We start from the raw sequence: 17,549 nt of genomic DNA, 5'->3' as shown, positions 1-17,549 counted from the left end.
CTTTGTTGCAGAGCTGTTAGAGATCAAGAAAATGTGTCCAATAACTAACATTTCAGACCCAGAGTTACACTAATCCAAAGAAAGCACCTTCACAGAATTCACATGTCAATCTATTCTCACCAAAATGAAGCACGCTGGTGCATTTTGAAAGTGTTCCCTCACCATTCAAAAGAGCCAGCAAAAAGCATAGATGCCCAATAACATCATTTGTCTTTTGATAAATCGTTTCATTTGAAATGTTTTTCTGGGCAGGATGTGATCTGTTTGCATTTTGTATCCCACTTCTGATTAAATACCCAAAGCCTTGTATCATTATCATGATTCTGCAATGCTTCTTGGGCAAGGTGAATAACAGTCTGGATAGAATCACAAAAAAACTAAGTATGATTAAAGCAATCCCAAAGCAGAAAAATGGCTGGCATTTCCAATTCAAAACCAACAAACATTTAGGTCCACACATCTCTAGACAATGACATTTTTTAAATCATTTTTCCTCTGTACACCATCACTATGGATTTAAATCAAACAACTGAGGTATGACTGAAGTGCAGACTTTCAGCTTTAATTCAAGGGGTTTAATTAAAATATTGTCTGAACTGTTTAGGAATTACAGCTATTTTTATACATAGCCCTCCATTTTCAGAGGTATTTTCAGAATTAATTGGACAACTTACCTATAAATGCTTTGTGCTACCATGATACATCGAATATTCCTGTAAAGCTCACCTTTTCTTCTTCAAATCCGTTTTAATTTAGTCTCAAGCACAAATGGGAACACAGTCATTTAAAAAGTGCCTGTAAATAGGGCCGCTACCAGGTCAAAGGTAAATAAAACAGGTTAATCAGATAAACCATCTCCAGCTGACATCATTTGTATCTCGTGGTGATTCACTAGAAATCTCAAGGAGGAGGAGGAGGAGGCTATCGTTAGACTGAAAAATCAAAATAAACCTATCAGAGAGATTGCAAGCACTTAAGAAGTGACCAAAATCTTTAAAGAATCTGGTCCATTCCTAAAAAGGATGAATGCACTGGCCAGCAAAATGCATGATGACAGAATTATTTCCATGGTTAAGAAAAACTCCTTCACAACATCTGACAATGTGAACAACACTCAAAGAGGTAGGCGTATCATTATTAAAGTCTACAATCAAGAGACACCTTTATTAATGGAAATGCATAGGGCTCACAACAATGCGCAAACCACTGGTTACACTCAAGAACAGTAAGATCAGATTAGACCTTGTCAGAAAACATCTAAAACAGCCTGCGCAGCTCTGAAACAAAATCTTTGGACCAACAAAACCATGATGAACTTGAACCAGAGTGATGGGAAGACAAAAGTATGGGGAAGGAGCAAAACAGCTCATGATCCAAAGCATATCACATCACACAACACATATCTTCCTAACATGGTGGAGGCAATGTGACAGCATGTGTACATATGACTGCCAGTGGAACCAGATCACTGATGTTTATTGATGAGCTGACTGCTGATAGAAGCAGCGGGATGAATTCCTAAATGTAAAGGACTCAACTCTCTGCTCAGATTCAAACAAATGCTGCATAACTGATTAGACAGTGCTTCACAGTACATATGGATAATGACCCAAATTGTACTACAAAAAACCCCCAAAAAACAAACAAAAGTCTTTCTGAAGGCAAAGAAATGGGATATTTCAATGGCCAAGTCAGTCACCTGATCTAAGCCCGACAGAGCATGCTTTTCAGTTACTGAAGCCAAAATAAAGGCACAGCCTGAACTGACAGCAGCTGCAATAAAGGTGTTGCAGAGCATCTCATGGGAGGAAAAACAGCATTTGGTGATGTCGGTGGGTAGTAGACTTCAGCAAGTCATTGAATGCAAAGGATTTCACTATATTTAAAATATTTAAAGTTAGTGCATCCAATGACTTTTGATCCCTGCAGTTATAAAACCAAAGTCTGCACTTCAACACATAATGATCTGATTGTTCGATTAAAAGTCAACTTGGGGGATGTACAGAAAACATATGGACTTGACTGTATATATAAATGAACAACCCATTTCAGGAGATAATTTTGGTTATAATTCACGCTCAGTGTTCAGTTTACATCTGCTGTTTTCGAACTAACAGGCAGCTCCAATAAACTCACATGTACAGCCCAAACAAAGATACACCGATTGTAAAATAATAATGTAAAAACTCTGATATCAGCTTCATCACCTTTAACTCTTTCCTCTCGCCTGGTCCGAAGTTGGAGAATGTCTTCCCTGGTGTCATATTGGTAAACATAAGGCAATGATGGAAAAGTGCCCGTAACCATCCTCCTTTTAGTGCACTCCTGATACAGAAGACAGGCAGTGATACACATGAGACAAAAGAAGAAAAAATGAGTTGAAGGATGGATACAGGACAGTGGAAAATGGATGCAACTGAGACTTAAATAGAGAGAATTTAACTAAGTTTGATTCAACACAAAAAAAGAACAGGGGGAGAAAAGAATTTGGTGTAGCGAGGTGAAGCAAAAAAAAAAACTAAACAAAAAAAGAGTAGCAAGTTTAGGGAAAAGACAAGTGAGAGACCAAACAGATTAGGCAATAGACATAAAGGCAGACAAAGATCGAGTAAAAGTAAGATGAGGATTAAATGTATTTATCACTTACATAACCGTAATGTCCTCTTTTAGAGCAGTTGTAACAATGAATGCGGCACTTCCTGTGATGGAGGCTGTGGCTTGCCTGTGGCCTGAGGGGAACCGCTACCCTAATCTGGAAGAAAAAGGTCAAATGAAGGACATTTCTACAGCGATAACAGACTTTCACTGATCTCTTGGCTATTTTAGCAGTACACACCTATCAACAGGCTCCTGATAATGGGTGTATTCTGGTCTGATCCCCAGCACGTGGGATCTTCATTGCATTTGATTCTCCTGATCTCTTTCCCCCATTTTCCATCTATTTTGTCCTGTGACTATCAATGAAAAAGCAGCGAATACAGCTTTCAAAATTGCCTAATTAAACCGGTCCCCTGCCACCTAGTACCTAGATCAATTCTATTGCTTACTTTAGAGAAAAATCATTAAGAACTCCAATTAGGTTTACACATTGAGCCAGAAAGGCTTGTTATTATGCATTTTGCTGAGTAAAGAAGATTAGATTTAAAAAAAAAAAAAAAAAGAGCAGATAAAGAGCAGTCAAAACTCACTGTCAAGTGGTATTGTCTCCATGTATCAGGGCAAGCCTGAGGAAAATCCAGAAAACAGAGAAGAAATGTTTTCTTTAAGCAACAACGAGGAAGACAAAGAACTGTTTGCAAGAAATAAAACAACACTTCATAAATTGAGCCCACACAATCATGAGGTTACAGAATCTGTCAACAAACAACTGTCAAATGTTTTCAACGCTTCCTTCAGCACAATAACACACTCTGCAACACCAACACTCAAAGGGGCCAGACCTGCGAACTCACATCAGAAAGGTGCCCTGTCATCCCGCAGCGCAGGCAGTGCTGGTTCCATACTGGAGGCAGATCACATGGCTTGAGCCCGTGTGAAGGCAGTCCACATCTACCACAGGGGCGACTTGGACATTTCCTTTGGATGTGACCTTGGATCCCACAAAGGACACATATAGGATATTTCTGTCAACACAAAGACAAAAAAAACAACAAAAAAAAGATTTTTAAAATGGTCCTGTTGAGGAACCTCTGCAGGTGTCCATGGAAACAGCACTGATGAGTGAGTTCATTTACCTTGCGGAAGGAGCAGCTTTTGGCAAGGTGTCCTGTCCTGTTGCATGCACGACAGAACAGGGAACAACCAGGCGAGAAATAACGGCTGGTCAGAGACTGATCCGCGCCACTCTAGATAAGATGATCCAGGAATAATCCAAGACAACACAGAGATTTTTAAAATTAGGTTAAACCATAATTTTGTCTCCACACTGCAAAATCAAAGGTACAGAAGGCAAGGCAAGGCAAGGCAAGGCAAGGCAAGTTTATTTGTATAGCACAATTCAACAACAAGGTGATTCAAAGTGCTTTACAGAGACATTAGAAACAAGAACAAATAAAAAGCATGATTTAAAATTGATTAAAACAAGCAAATAAACTAACTAACTAATTAACAAACAAACAAACAAACAAACAACAGTATATAAAATCAAAACAGATAAAATCAGAACAGTAGATAAAATCAGTAGTTAAATGTAAGTTTTGAAATTTAAGCTTAAAGTGTGGATTTGGTGCTTTATTCAAATGCAGCTGAGAACAGGTGAGTCTTCAACCTGGATTTAAATAAACTGAGTGTTTCAGCTGATCTGAGGCTTTCTGGGAGTTTGTTCCAGATATAAGGAGCATAAAAGCTGAATGCAGCTTCTCCGTGTCTGGTTCTGACTCTGGGAACTGATAAAAGACCGGATCCAGATGACCTGAGGGATCTGGATGGTTCATACTGGGTCAGGAGGTCATTGATGTATTTTGGTCCTAAACCATTCAGAGCTTTATAGGCCAGCATCAGAACTTTAAAGTCTATCCTCTGACGGACAGGCAGCCAGTGTAAGGACCTCAGAGCTGGACTGATGTGGTCCACTTTTTTGGTCTTAGTGAGGACTCGAGCAGCAGAGTTCTGAATGAGCTGTAGTTGTCTGACTGATTTTTTAGGTAGACCTGTAAAGATGCTGTTACAGTAATCAAGCCTACTAAAGATGAATGCATGGACTAGTTTTTCCAGGTCCTGTTGAGACATCAGATCTTTTATCCTTGATATATTCTTGAGGTGATAGTAAGCTGACTTTGTTATTGTCTTAATGTGTTTTTCTAAGTTTAGGTCTGCATCCATCACTACACCCAAATTGCTCGCCTGGTTTGTGGTTTTTAGATGTATAGATTGAAGTTCTCTGGTGACCTGTAATCGTTTTTCTTTGGCGCCAAAGACTATTACCTCAGTTTTGTTTTTGTTTAGCTGGAGAAAATTGTGGCACAACCAGTCATTGATTTCCTCAATGCATTTACCAAGAGCCTGTACAGGGCCTCGGTCTCCTGGTGACATTGTGATATATATTTGTGTGTCATCTGCATAGCTGTGATAGTTTATTTTGTTGTTGTTTATAATCAGTGCCAGTGGGAGCATGTAGATGTTAAACAGAAGGGGTCCCAAGATGGAACCTTGGGGAACTCCACATGTGATACTTGTCTGCTCAGATGTGAAGTTACCTATTGATACAAAGTATTTCCTGTTTTCTACGTATGTTTTGAACCAGTTTAGTACAGTTCCTGAAAGACCTGTCCAGTTCTCCAGTCGTTTGAGTAATATGTTGTGGTCAACTGTATCAAATGCTGCACTGAGATCCAGTAAAACTAGGACTGACATTTTTCCACTGTCTGTATTCAGACATATGTCATTAAACACTTTGGTCAGAGCGGTTTCAGTGCTGTGGTTCTGTCTAAAACCTGACTGGAAGGCATCGTAGCAATTATTCTGTTTTAAGAAGTAACTGAGCTGTTGAGAAACTGCTTTTTCAATGATCTTACTTAAAAACGGGAGATTTGAGATCGGCCTGTAGTTGTTCATTTGTGTCTTGTCAAGATTGTCCTTTTTCAGTATAGGTTTGATTACAGCAGTTTTTAGTGATTCTGGAAACACACCTGATAATAAAGAAAAGTTGACGATCTGTAACAGGTCTGACTCTAAAGTCTTTGAGACCTTTTTGAAAAAACTTGTTGGCAGGACATCTAAACAGCAGGAGGAGGAGTTCAGTTGACCTAAGATGTCCTCCAGGTCTTTGCTGTTAATAGGTTGAAACTGTTTCATGGTGTTTAAACAGTTTTTTGGTGGACACAGTACATATCCTGGATCTGCTGTTGATGTACCAATTGCTTGTCTAATTTTTTGGATTTTTTCAGTGAAGAATTTGGCAAAGTCATTGCAGGCCATGGTCGAATGAAGTTCAGCTGCCACTGACACAGGGGGGTTTGTTAGCCTGTCAACTGTAGAAAATAAGACCCGAGCATTATGGCTGTTTTTAGTGATGATGTCAGAGAAGTAGGACCTCCTTGCATTCCTCAGTTGTAAATTATAATTGTGAAGTTTCTCTTTATAAATGTCATAATGAACCTGGAGGTTTGTTTTTCTCCATCTGCGCTCAGCTTTCCTACACTCTCTTTTTTCATTTTTCACCAGTGTGGAGTTTCTCCATGGAGACTTTTTCCTTCCAGAGATAACCTTCACCTTAATGGGAGCAATAGTGTCCATTACATTTAACATGTTAGCATTGAAGCTATTGACGAGCTCATTGACTGACCCTCTGGACAGGTCAGGTGTTAATGGGAAGACCTGGTTAAAAATTGCACTACTGTGTTCAGTTATACACCGTTTTGTGATCACTGTTGTTGATATATTTGTGTGGGCTGAGATTTTACTTTCAAAGAAAACACAGTAATGATCAGACAGGCCCACATCAGACACAGTAACCTTTGAAATGCTCAGGCCTTTGGAGATCAGTAGGTCAAGAGTGTGTCCTCTATTATGTGTGGCCTCTGTTACATGCTGAGTCAGCCCAAAGTTGCCCAGAGTGTTACTCAGGTCTTTAGTCCCTTTGTCCTGAGGGTTGTCCACATGAATGTTAAAATCCCCAGCAATAATTACACAGTCAAAATCAACACAGATCACAGACAGCAGTTCACTGAGGTCATTAAAAAAGTCTGTGCAGTATTTGGGAGGCCCGTAAACATTAAGAAACACAACTTTGGATGGGGCCTTCAGCTGTAAAGCCACATATTCAAAAGACTGAAAACTTCCAGGAGATAGCTGCTTACATTGAAATGATTCATTAAATAAGACAGCAACCCCTCCTCCTCTCCTGCTCGCCCTGACCTCACTGATAAAACTGTAGTTAGGAGGGGTCGTCTCGATGAGAACAGCTCCACTGTTACTTTGGTCCAACCAAGTTTCAGTTAAAAACATAAAATCAAGGCTGTGCTCAGTGATTAAATCATTAATTAAAAATGTTTTCCCAGCTAGAGATCTAATGTTTAATAAAGCCAACTTAAGTGTTTTAGAGGTATTACTTGTCCCCTCGTGTTTGGGAGCAGTCTGTGGCACACAAGGTATGTTTACTATGTTTAAAGATCTTTTAGAGTGCAGCTCTCTGTGTTTTGACCAGGCCACATGTCTCCTGTCACCTAAAAGTACAGAAATTTTAAAACCTTCTAGTAAACAGGGTCCCAGCTTCTCCTGGGAAAAGTCATCACTGCCATAATCCTCACAGCCCGGACCCTTCACACATCACGCATCAGACTGCGGAGACAGGGCATGAAGAGGAACTAAGGGGGGCGAGGCTGGGCAATGTGACTTCGATTGCTCTGTTGAGGGTGGGGCTCGATGGCGAACCTTTGGCCGCTCTGGTGGGGGGTTTATGGGGGACAAAAAGGGATTGGGACGGGGGGTAGATCTGAGCCCAGCAATTTGTTGAAGTTATTTGACAGAAAAAAGAATGCTGTACTCATGAATATACATTGATTAGAGTGTAATTACATCTTCAAACACACCAATGCCTTCCAAAACCCTTAAATCTCTTTTTCATTATGTCTTTCTTCTCCATCACTGCTCTCCCTCTGTTCCACCTGATCCTCTTCCTCCTCACCTCAAACCTCCTTTCCTGACTTGAAATCGGAGCTCTAACACACAAAAGCATGCATAAAATGCTTATTTATTCCCAATGTTGTCGCAATTGCTCCAGTCCAACAATTTTAGATCAATGTCAAAGAATGTTTCACTAACACTGGTTAATTGCAGCTAACAGAGGTTAACAAGGGCTAATAGCAGCTAAATGAAGCTAATAGCAGCACTTACATAGAGAAAAGTTCAGCATCTTCAAAAGCTCACCTCAGTGTTGCTGTCATTGGGCAGACGTGAGCTTCACTGACTCGTTGATTCATATTGGACTTATTTCACAACATTTTACAGACTCCCCCAGATTAAATTAAAGTGGACACCCGGCATATTGACAGCTGAGGTAAACTGTGGACTGACAGGCTACACTCACTGCAGATGAGCTGCAGTGAGTCGTCCTATAGTATTCATGAAAGCTGATAAAAATCAAAAGTTACCTCAAAAGTTACCTTGTCTTTCACAGATACAGCCCAGCTTTCTTTTACTGATTTTCGCACGTTGCCCTTCAAATCTGTGTTGGAGAGAAAGACCAGGGGGAACATTAATAAATACAACTAAATATTGTGTGCAATAAAATATCCAAATTTAAGCTGATCTCAGCATAGTTACTGAACAGAAACATAAGCACCTAAAAAAAGGGAATAAAAAGAAAAATAGGGTTTTTCAAAGCTTGGTAATCTTTTCTAAGCATTCAGTCTCGATAAAGCAGGAGCTCTAAAAAATAATGAAGGGCACCTGACCTTTCTGGACTAACTATCACTTATGTGTAAAGAAAACCTAAAACTTTACTGCTCCAGTGGAGCCCCGAGCTGGTGGGTCAAATCAAAGTGGTTGTTCTGTGCAGCTCCCTGGTGTGAATATGATAATCTTCATCCAAAGCACCAAGCTAAGCAAACTGTCTCTGTATACACTTTTTAAATAAATTGCACTCCCACACATTTACAAAAATAACTGTGCACTTACTGGGTCCATTTACTCTTTTGGTTGAAATGCATTTACGGAGATGTGTTTTTAGTCACCTTTATTTTTCTTCATTTTTATCTCTATGCTGGAAGCTGGTACATCCACAAAAGAATAACTAAACTGTATCACCACAGCCCATTATAGAAAACAATACAGCTCATGGAAACATCAACAGTAGCATAATAAGTAAGCAATAAGTACGTAGCATCTGTTTGTTGTTTGCACTAGCTGCATTTCAAAGCTGTTTTCTCTCTAATTAAATAATTATTAAAGTACATGTATTAAAGTCTTTCTTTTGATCGCCCGCATCCAGTTTTTTTGTGAACCAATCCCCATACCAGTGAGCACAAGCATGTGGTGACAGTTCGTGATTTCTTGGGCTCCCATTTTTGTTATCACCCCTTATTTTAATTTAAGTATTGATTACGCATGTAATTAATTGTGCATGGTTCAAAGACCTATTCATGCCACAAAATTTAGGTGTTTGATGACTTTTGCAGATCAAAATGGCTAAATGTTTCCCTGGGGTGGATTACTTTTCTTTGACCCTCATGTATTATATTCACTAGAATTTGTTGTTTTCCAGTTACAGTACCCTTGGATGTGATTTGGTGTACATTTCTCCAATTGTTAAAACACAGGCACAAAAAAACTTCAGATATTTTGCCAGAAATTGCTGAAACAAATTACCTTTCAACATAAAAAAAAATTAATCTAAGCAAATCTCAAAATGAAAAATTGCTTTGTTAAACTAAACAAGGAGCATTTTAGAACAACAAGTTAGTACATAATTTTTACTGGATGTTTTTAGTTAATGCAATAATGTTTTTATATTTCTTGTAGTTTGCTTTATTTTGTTTGTTTGTTTTTTTGCTTGTGCTAGCATCGTTTCTGTCAGGTAACACTTCCAAAAGGTCCACTATGAGAATAAGTATGATTAATTTTAATGCTTCTATTCATTTACTTATTGCACGCATAGTATCGTGGGATTGTTTTGGTCTGTGGTATGTATTAGAATCAAATTAAACTGATCAATCAAATTAATACTGCACGGCCTCAGTAATCTTTTGGAATTACATTTAAATGTACATCAATTTTCAATTTTCCACATATATATATATATCAATAATATACATTAACCAGACAAAACTTCAAAGATGAAGCCATACAGTAATATGTAATCTACATATAGTCACTGTGAATAACATCCATCCATCTGGATTAGCTGAGCTTTAACGCACATTACAAATAGGTAGTGGAATAATCGCATTTACTTTTATTTATTTTGTTATTGCAGATTTTGGTTGGATATCACTCCTGTATTGCACTTACTTCTGACTTTTTGCTTTCATATTTAAACTCTGCGAAATCTTCCTCTCGCGCTTGCATTAGGACTACGGAAATAAAATGGCAGGAAACTATATTCTTAACCCAAAAGCTGACCAAGTCAAGTTTCACCTTCATCATCTAATTCCTCCCCGGAGCTGTTCCTGTAGCTCAGATTGAGCTGGATGTTTGAGTCCTCCACCTGTTCCTCCCCTTCCAGGATCATCCAGTCCTCTATGGGCTGATCCTCATCTTTATCGTCCCGTAGGTCATCACTAGAAGACACTTCCAGCTCAGCGTCCAGCAGAGCCCTTTTTCCTCCAGAGGAGAATGGAAAGACCAGGAGGAGCGGAGGGGAGCTTTCTCTGCTCTGCCGTGCAGCTTGTTTGCAGCTCATCGAATGTCTCATACACCCTCCTTCGTCTTCTGAACTGCTGGACCCCCGAATAAAGAAGTCTTCGGAGCCCTCCTGCCCATCATCAGCTTCATTTTCCTCAGTGTGCTCCATAATCAGACCTGACACAACCTGTAGCTGAACAGCGCCACTCACAGGCGACTGTCTTCACTGCTAGCAAACAGCGATAACTGATGGGTGTTTTACACGTTTTTATTAACGTCTTTTATCCGACCGAACTAAAACCGTTTTGGTTTAAACCGGGATAGTTACCGCGCGGGTGTGCAAACATTAAAAAAACGTATTTTGTCGCGAGCTAAGTAGCACCGCAGTGCACGAGGCAGTTAGCTAAAGTAGCAGCTAAACATTACCAAGTCAAATAACTTCAGTAAACATGATATCCGGCTACCTACACCTTTAACTCCCAATACTTCGCTTTCAGGTTCATGGCGTAAAATTATTGTTCCTTCAATACAGCGCAGAAAAAGCTTGTTTTTCTCCCATGCTTGTTTACTTGTGTGGAGCGGTTTACCCGGCGTTTCCGGAAAATGTTGGACAACCAAAACAGAACCCAGCGTCCAAAGTCTGTCTAGGAGTTTCCAGGTATAGTCAGTGATAAAAGAGGAAGAGGTCCACGTTTGTATGAAAAACTACTTTTGTTGGGTTTAATTGTTAGCGATTGAAGTTAGACCATTTTATAATATGGACTTCAGTCTGCAGCGTAGCTACAGCTGTAGGGTTAATTTTGTGAACTAAAAATAGATTATTTAACTAAGAAATGTAATCACATTAATACATTTTGAACTGAAATAGGACTATCAGCCTACATTCAGTCAAGCGTAATCCTAATTAGAGGTTAACTATAAAGGTCTAGTGTTATATTACAATCAATGTAATAAATAAATAACTAAAAAAAAGAAGTGCACCCTTTGTCAATTTTAAGGCTTTACATATCAAGACATAATAAAAGACTCAAGAAGTTTATTGTCATTTTGTATGATGTTACCCAGCCTGAAACGAAATACGGTTTCTCACCAGCCTCCACAGTGCAATAAGCAATACAGTTTAAACAGAATAAACAGATTAAAAAGAATAAGTTTAAAAAGAGCAGTTAAAAGGCAGTAATGAATTGCAACAATAGTTATGGATAATAATAGCATAAAATCAAAGTTCTAAAACAAACTCAAGTGACATTCGTTCGGATGGATAGCAGCAGTCCATTCACTGAAGGGGATGGTTAAATTAGGTAGTGTGAGTATCTGAGGAGTGTATTGTATGTGTGTACGTGTGTGTTTGTGTGCGTGCGTGTGTAGACAGGGACAACACAGTCCGCTTGTGGATCTTACAGTGTAGCTGTGTGAATGGCTGTGTGGGTAGGGAGGGGGCACAGTCCATTTATCAGAAGGCTTATCAGGTCTTAAGATAAAATATAAATACAATGAGATGAGTAACACGTGACTTATTACACTGTCATTATTTATTTTTTATTTAAAAAAAAAAACTAAACCAAGAATTGTGTGGAAAAACTAATAACGCCACATGATTCAGAAGTCTCTCACATGATTGTGGAGGAATTTTGACTCACCTTTTGCAGTATTTACAATATTCCTTCAGTTCATTTGAGGGTTGCACATTTTCAGCTGTGCACAGCTCTTAAGGTCCCACCAGAGGATTTCAATCAGGTTTATGTCTGGACTTTAGCTGTGCCATTGCAACGCCTTAATTCAGAGGAGGGGGTCTCTGTCATCCTGTCATGCTCTACAAATTTTGTTAGTCTTGCAATTATCTTACATCACTGCACATAGCAGAGAACAATAAACAATCAAAATTTAACCTAAATGTTGCGCTGAAAAAGTATACCAGCTGCAGCTCCCCTGCTTCCCACAGCCTTGCCTTGATGCTTTTCTTCAGAAAGTGCCAAACATCTCCACTGTGGTTTTTATCTGTCCAAAGGACATTAAACCAGCAAACCAGAACTTCTGCTTTTATAGAGGTTTCTCACTTGCTGATGATCAGTTTGCATCTGGCTGCTTCTTACCATCTTAATTCTGATGTAAGTAGTTGGAGTGCACACGATAATCTATTATAAAAATACTAAATTTGTGACGTTCTTACACATAAAAATGATTTGATGTGCACACCGAAAATAAGTTGTATGCACCTGATGATTTACTATAATATTTTTGTAATAGACAGATGTCAGCTACACAGCTTGCTTATTGCTCTTGCTTTAAACGTTAAAACTGATTTATCATAAGCACAAATCATCTGCTGCTCAGGCTGTGCATTGTGTGGATTAGCACATCTTTCATATGCAGCAAATGGTGTCTGTACGTGAAAGAAGCCAGGTGTAGTGTTTGTAAATATTAAATATCTCACGATATTTCTATGACAAATAACTTTAAAAGCACATGGACTGTGGGGACTTAAGGGGCTCCGCCTTGGGGACTCTGATTCACCACTTCTGTATTCCTAAAGTCCTGGTACAGCCCTGCTCACACGAGCTGCTGCACGTGCGTGTGCGTTCAAAGCGCTCCAGCAGCTTTCCAGCGCGCAGGTGCTGAAAGTATCAGAGAGGAGCCTCTGACCTGCCACCGCGCACAACTTTAGTTTTTCAGTTTCCAGGTTGGTTTAAAATGTTGCAACCTCCACAATAACCGCACCCAGAAGCAGAAGTCCAACAGATCTCAAAGCATTTTCCACACTTAGACAAAAGTCTGTGATGGAAGTGCATTTTGGACAGGCTCCGCTCACCGTTATGCACAGTAAGTAGCCTAATGATGTTTCCTAGTGAGGGACTTTACCAGCACCGTAGCCCAGACTAAGTTATAGTGTTACCTCTTTAACTTTAAGTAGTACGCGGCAGTCGCATAAATGGGTGGTCCAAAGTATAGCACAATTTAACTGATGTTTCTTCATCCGCTCCGGTGCTCAGGGCACGGTGGAGTCAATCAGCTTGGCGGTGTCTTCATTAACGGCCGCCCGTTACCTCACGTGGTGAGACAGCACATCGTGGAGCTCGCGCAACAGGGCGTGCGTCCCTGTGAGATCTCCCGCCGCCTGCGCGTCAGTCACGGCTGCGTCAGCAAAATACTGGCCAGGTAAACGGAGTCTGTAATGTACGAAGGAGCATCAGGGCCACGTGATTGTTAATCAATGTCAGATTGAAATATAAAGATTGACGCCTTTTATATAATGCTTTATATAGTGAAATCGTACTTCATAATTAGTTTTATTAACCCTTGTTAATAAAACTAATTATGAAGTACGATTGTGTCTTTTTTTTTTTTTGCTCATGAACGCAGTTTGCTGATATGTGATGAGGGCGCTGAAGAGCTGAAAGCTGCATTTGGTCAAAAAGAAAAAACACGAGCTTGGAAGAGTAAAATAAAAACAGCTGGTAATGGAAAGGTGTACGGATACCGATGGTTAGAGGGCATATGTTGTATCACAAGACGCAAGAAGACAGCTGATCAAGTTGTTTCACTAACTCATCTACACAGCCTAGGAGCTGGATTGGATTTATATAGCCCAAAGCGCTTTACAATGCCACTATTCATTCACTCACTGGTGGAGGAAAGCTACGGTCGTAGCCACAGCTGCCCTGGGGTAGACTGACAGAGGCAAGGCTGCCATATCGCGCCATCGGCCCCTCTGGCCAACACCAGTAGGCGGTAGTCTTGCCCAAGGACACAACGACCAGGAAGGAGAGCCCGGTGATCGAACCGGCGACCTTCCGGTTACAGATACACTTCCCAACCTCCTGAGCCACGGTCGCCCGTTTGACTTGAAACAACTGTTATTTGACTTGAAACAACTATTTGTTTTATTTAGTAGTGTTAGTAGTGATGTCTGCTTGGCTGTTTTACCACTTTTCCAAAAGCAAAGTGTATCAATTGAATATGAAAACCACATATTTTAAACAATTTTTTTTAGCTTATTTGTAAAACTTGTCATTATCTTTTTAATCTATTCCATGTCCTACTTATATTAATGCAAATATTTTGTGTGAGCACGCTAGTGAGTGTAATTTCTTTGTGATGCTGTGATATTTTGTTGTTGCTTTTTTAAGCTTTAAGCTGGACTGTTAAACTTCTTGGTTTTTCTCACTTCATTACAGCTTGAGGTTTTTATGGAAAATGTAAAAAAAAAAATATTACAATAGCTGATTAAAGGTGAAAATCCTTGAAAGGTGACTTTTTGATGTGGTTGTTATACAGCATTGCTTTCAGGTAAAATGTTAGCCCAACTGATAGATATTGACATTGTTTGTTCAGGTACAATGAGACAGGAAGCATCAGACCCGGACTGATCGGGGGCTCTAAGCCCAAAGTGGCCACTCCCCAAGTTGTGCAAAAGATCCTCCAACTGAAACACCACAACCCCACCATGTTCGCCTGGGAGATCCGAGACAGGCTGCTGCTGGAGCAAGTGTGTGACCAGAACAGTGTGCCCAGCATCAGCTCCATCAACAGGTACAGTGTGTGAACTCACGTGTGTCTGACTACACAGATTTTAAAAGTGAAGAAAAACGTTGAGTGGGTTATTTCTGTCCTCACAGAATCATCAGGAAGAAAGTTCAGTCCGAATCTTGTGAAGCTGGTAAGACTGTTTCTTTTACCCTCTAGTGCTCTCACAAATGTTTAATGACACTAAACCTCTGCCTCTGCAGTGTCCTCAGCATCATCAGTTGCCATGGGAACAGCCTGTTCCTCCCCAACCAGCTTTTCCATCAGTGGGATTCTGGGAATCTCAAAATATAGCTGCAAGATACCAGAAGGTAATGTAATCTGTGAGCATGATCTGCAATTGTTCATGTTGAAAGTTCAGGCTCACGAGTATTCTATTAATTTCTATATTTTCACTTCTACTACCAATTTCTACACTCGATTGCTTTATCTGCTGTTAGCAGCTCTCCATTTTTGTCAGACATTATTAAGGAGCAACTCCTGCCTGCAGCATCACATGTAAGTCCAGAGAAAGGGAAATGGGTGGCTGCTCAGTGTCAATGGAGCAAAGATTTTGGGAGATGGTGTAGCGATTCAGTTGCTCATAGAGGTTGTGAGACACAAAATCTCAAAGGAACTTGAGCAGGGGATGCTCCAGGGATATGAATCTTAATGCTACAGAAAAGATTCTGTTACAATCGTTCAAACAAAAGGTGAAAAAAGCAACAGAAAGAAAGGAGAATTAATGACAGAAATGAGAGATGCTGCAAGAGGTTGAAATAAACCCCAACACTGAAAAAGGTTGTAGGTGAATATCTGGACCCAGGAAGCTTTAGTTTAAATAGAAGATAATAGAATATAAGGTCAAGTCCAGGATACACCGTAGTTTGTTAGCCATCATGGATGGGCAGGTAGTAAACAACCATGAACTGCAAGAGATTGAGCTCCAACTCTTCATACAAGTGCATTTTAATAAAAAAAAAAAAACATGAGTTTTGTTTTTGTTAATTTTGAGAAAACTGGAAGATAATCAGATCCTGAGGTCACAGAAGCAGTTAGTGATGTCTGGCAGACAGTTTGTGGTGATGTGGAGCTGAGAGAAAGTTTAGGCTATGCTTGCATATATTTTTTCTAAGTGCTATTGAGCCCTGGGAAACACATTTGTTGACAGAGATTAGAAGAGAGGAGAAACTTTTAAACTGTTATTACTGTGTTTCATATTGAGTCATACAATCTTCTCATCTGATTGTAGTCATGTTGGTGTCACAAATCTAGAAACGTTCATATCTGCTCATGAGCTGGTGCCTCTGGAGCTTGCAGACACTAGCTGGATAACTGGTGAAGAATGTAAAGTTTCTCTTTTTAAGCAAATCTGCACATTGTTCAGATGTCTTTGAAAGTCCTATTTTTAATACCTTTCCAACAAGTTTTTTTCTTGATGCACCTTTTTAAAAATACATATATATTTTAAAGTCATACCAAGAAAACATAATTTCTGCAAGAAAAGTCAAACACATTGTTTGAAATTGCATCCTTAAGATAGACAAACTTCACTGGCCATTTCTTTTTCTACTGTAAGAGCTCACACACATGGATGTATTTACAGAGGAGGCTCAGGGTTTAGAGCCTATTCTTCTCCGCAGCTTGTGACCACATGGCAGACTGATGTGAAAAGCCAGCGGTCTTATGTTAATATTAGTCTGACTAAAACAACCTCCGCGGCAGGAGGTCCACCTCAGCTCCCCAGGCTTCTGTCCTCAAAGCCAGCAGGTTCTCTGCTCCTCGCTGCCTCCTCCTCACCTTGGCCTCTCATTACAGGCCCATACACCCTCACATCTCCATCACTGCGAGCATTAGAAGAGGAGATTGCATGGAAAAATATGCATAGTTACCCCTGGAAACGCAGGCATGCATGTGTTTCATCATTCGTCTAATTAGCACAAGTGAAGATAGAAATGGAGACAGGAAGGGAAATAAAAGAGAACCTGAGCTGGAACTGTTTTGTTTTCCAGCAGGGGACATCTCTTGCAGCGTGTACCAAGACCAGCCGTGTTCATGTTATGACACCTGGGGACAGCCGGACCCCTGCATGATCTCTCTGTCCAGCTTAACCTCTTATACAAGCCTGCCAGCTAATCGTAATCCAGACGTGATGGGTCAGTATTTACTGAATTATGATCACTTATCTCTCATATGAGGTCAGCTTTGATGTGTCTTTCTCTGTCTCATACATCCTCTTGTTTAGGACCTTCGTGTCAGTGCAGCTGAATAAGGAGCCCTGAGAAGAAAAAATATCACCGCTTTAGTGCCACAAACAGGATGACTGCAGAACTCGTTTAACTGTAATTCTATTTATTACTATCACCGAGATAGAAATCTGGATCATAATCGAAAACATGTGGAAATAAAACCAAGATAACAAGCCTCACCTTTCATGTTTTATTCACATTATTTGAAGCAAAGAACAGCCTAATAGAGCTTCATCAGTCCAACATATTATCCCCCATCCCTGTCGCCCCTGTGGCCACTTTCTCCTCTGTCAGTGGTATAGGGTTAGCATCATTAGGGGCCTCATGATGGAGAGCAGAGACTGCTTTCTCTCCTTTGTGTGCATCTCCCTGGCCTCCCCTCCAGGATGAGGGATTAAAGTAGAAGATGGGAGCTGCTAGAAGGAGCAGTGGGGTCAAAAAAAAAGAAACACCGCTGAGAAAGAAATCTGCTCAGCAGTAGACATCAATCTGCATGAAGCATGTAGAGAATATTAA

General features: G+C 40.0%; 2 protein-coding genes across 3 annotated transcripts in view; one reads left to right on the top strand and one right to left on the bottom strand.

The window, feature by feature from the left end:
* The window catches only part of LOC308408269 (zinc finger CCHC domain-containing protein 7-like), an 11,765-nt gene extending 865 nt beyond the window's left edge, over positions 1-10,900 (bottom strand). Inside the window, exons 1-7 of one of the 2 annotated variants that reach the window (XM_080900454.1) lie at positions 10,075-10,900; positions 8,091-8,164; positions 3,735-3,845; positions 3,453-3,623; positions 3,189-3,224; positions 2,648-2,752; positions 2,208-2,325 (exon numbers count right to left, since the gene is read on the bottom strand). In XM_080900454.1, coding sequence (XP_080756580.1) covers positions 2,208-2,325; positions 2,648-2,752; positions 3,189-3,224; positions 3,453-3,623; positions 3,735-3,845; positions 8,091-8,164; positions 10,075-10,450 — 991 coding nt within the window. In that variant the 5' untranslated portion in view covers positions 10,451-10,900. The remainder of the gene's footprint in view (positions 1-2,207; positions 2,326-2,647; positions 2,753-3,188; positions 3,225-3,452; positions 3,624-3,734; positions 3,846-8,090; positions 8,165-10,074) is intronic. The other variant, XM_080900455.1, reaches the window with a different exon arrangement.
* Positions 10,901-12,980: 2,080 nt separating this feature from the next.
* On the top strand, positions 12,981-17,164 carry LOC308408271 (paired box protein Pax-5-like). Its single transcript, XM_080900458.1, has 6 exons — positions 12,981-13,437; positions 14,614-14,811; positions 14,898-14,938; positions 15,009-15,116; positions 16,797-16,940; positions 17,030-17,164. The coding sequence occupies exons 1-6, from the start codon at positions 13,244-13,246 to the stop codon at positions 17,050-17,052; spliced, it is 708 nt and encodes a 235-aa protein (XP_080756584.1). The 5' UTR covers positions 12,981-13,243; the 3' UTR covers positions 17,053-17,164.
* Positions 17,165-17,549: the final 385 nt, after the last annotated feature.

This window comes from Rhamphochromis sp. 'chilingali', assembly GCF_963969265.1.
Source record: "Rhamphochromis sp. 'chilingali' genome assembly, chromosome: 13".
Lineage (NCBI taxonomy): Eukaryota > Metazoa > Chordata > Actinopteri > Cichliformes > Cichlidae > Rhamphochromis > Rhamphochromis sp. 'chilingali'.
This window is presented reverse-complemented; position numbering and strand designations above follow the sequence as displayed.

What these genes read in the sequence shown, in the direction of transcription:
- LOC308408271 (XM_080900458.1), top strand. Translation starts at nt 13,244, where the DNA reads ATGTTTCTTCATCCGCTCCGGTGCTCAGGGCACGGTGGAGTCAATCAG. An exon ending in AGCATCAGCTCCATCAACAG is followed by an intron (nt 14,812 to 14,897) that starts GTACAGTGTGTG and finishes CTGTCCTCACAG; the next exon opens with AATCATCAGGAAGAAAGTTC. An exon ending in TCGTAATCCAGACGTGATGG is followed by an intron (nt 16,941 to 17,029) that starts GTCAGTATTTAC and finishes CCTCTTGTTTAG; the next exon opens with GACCTTCGTGTCAGTGCAGC.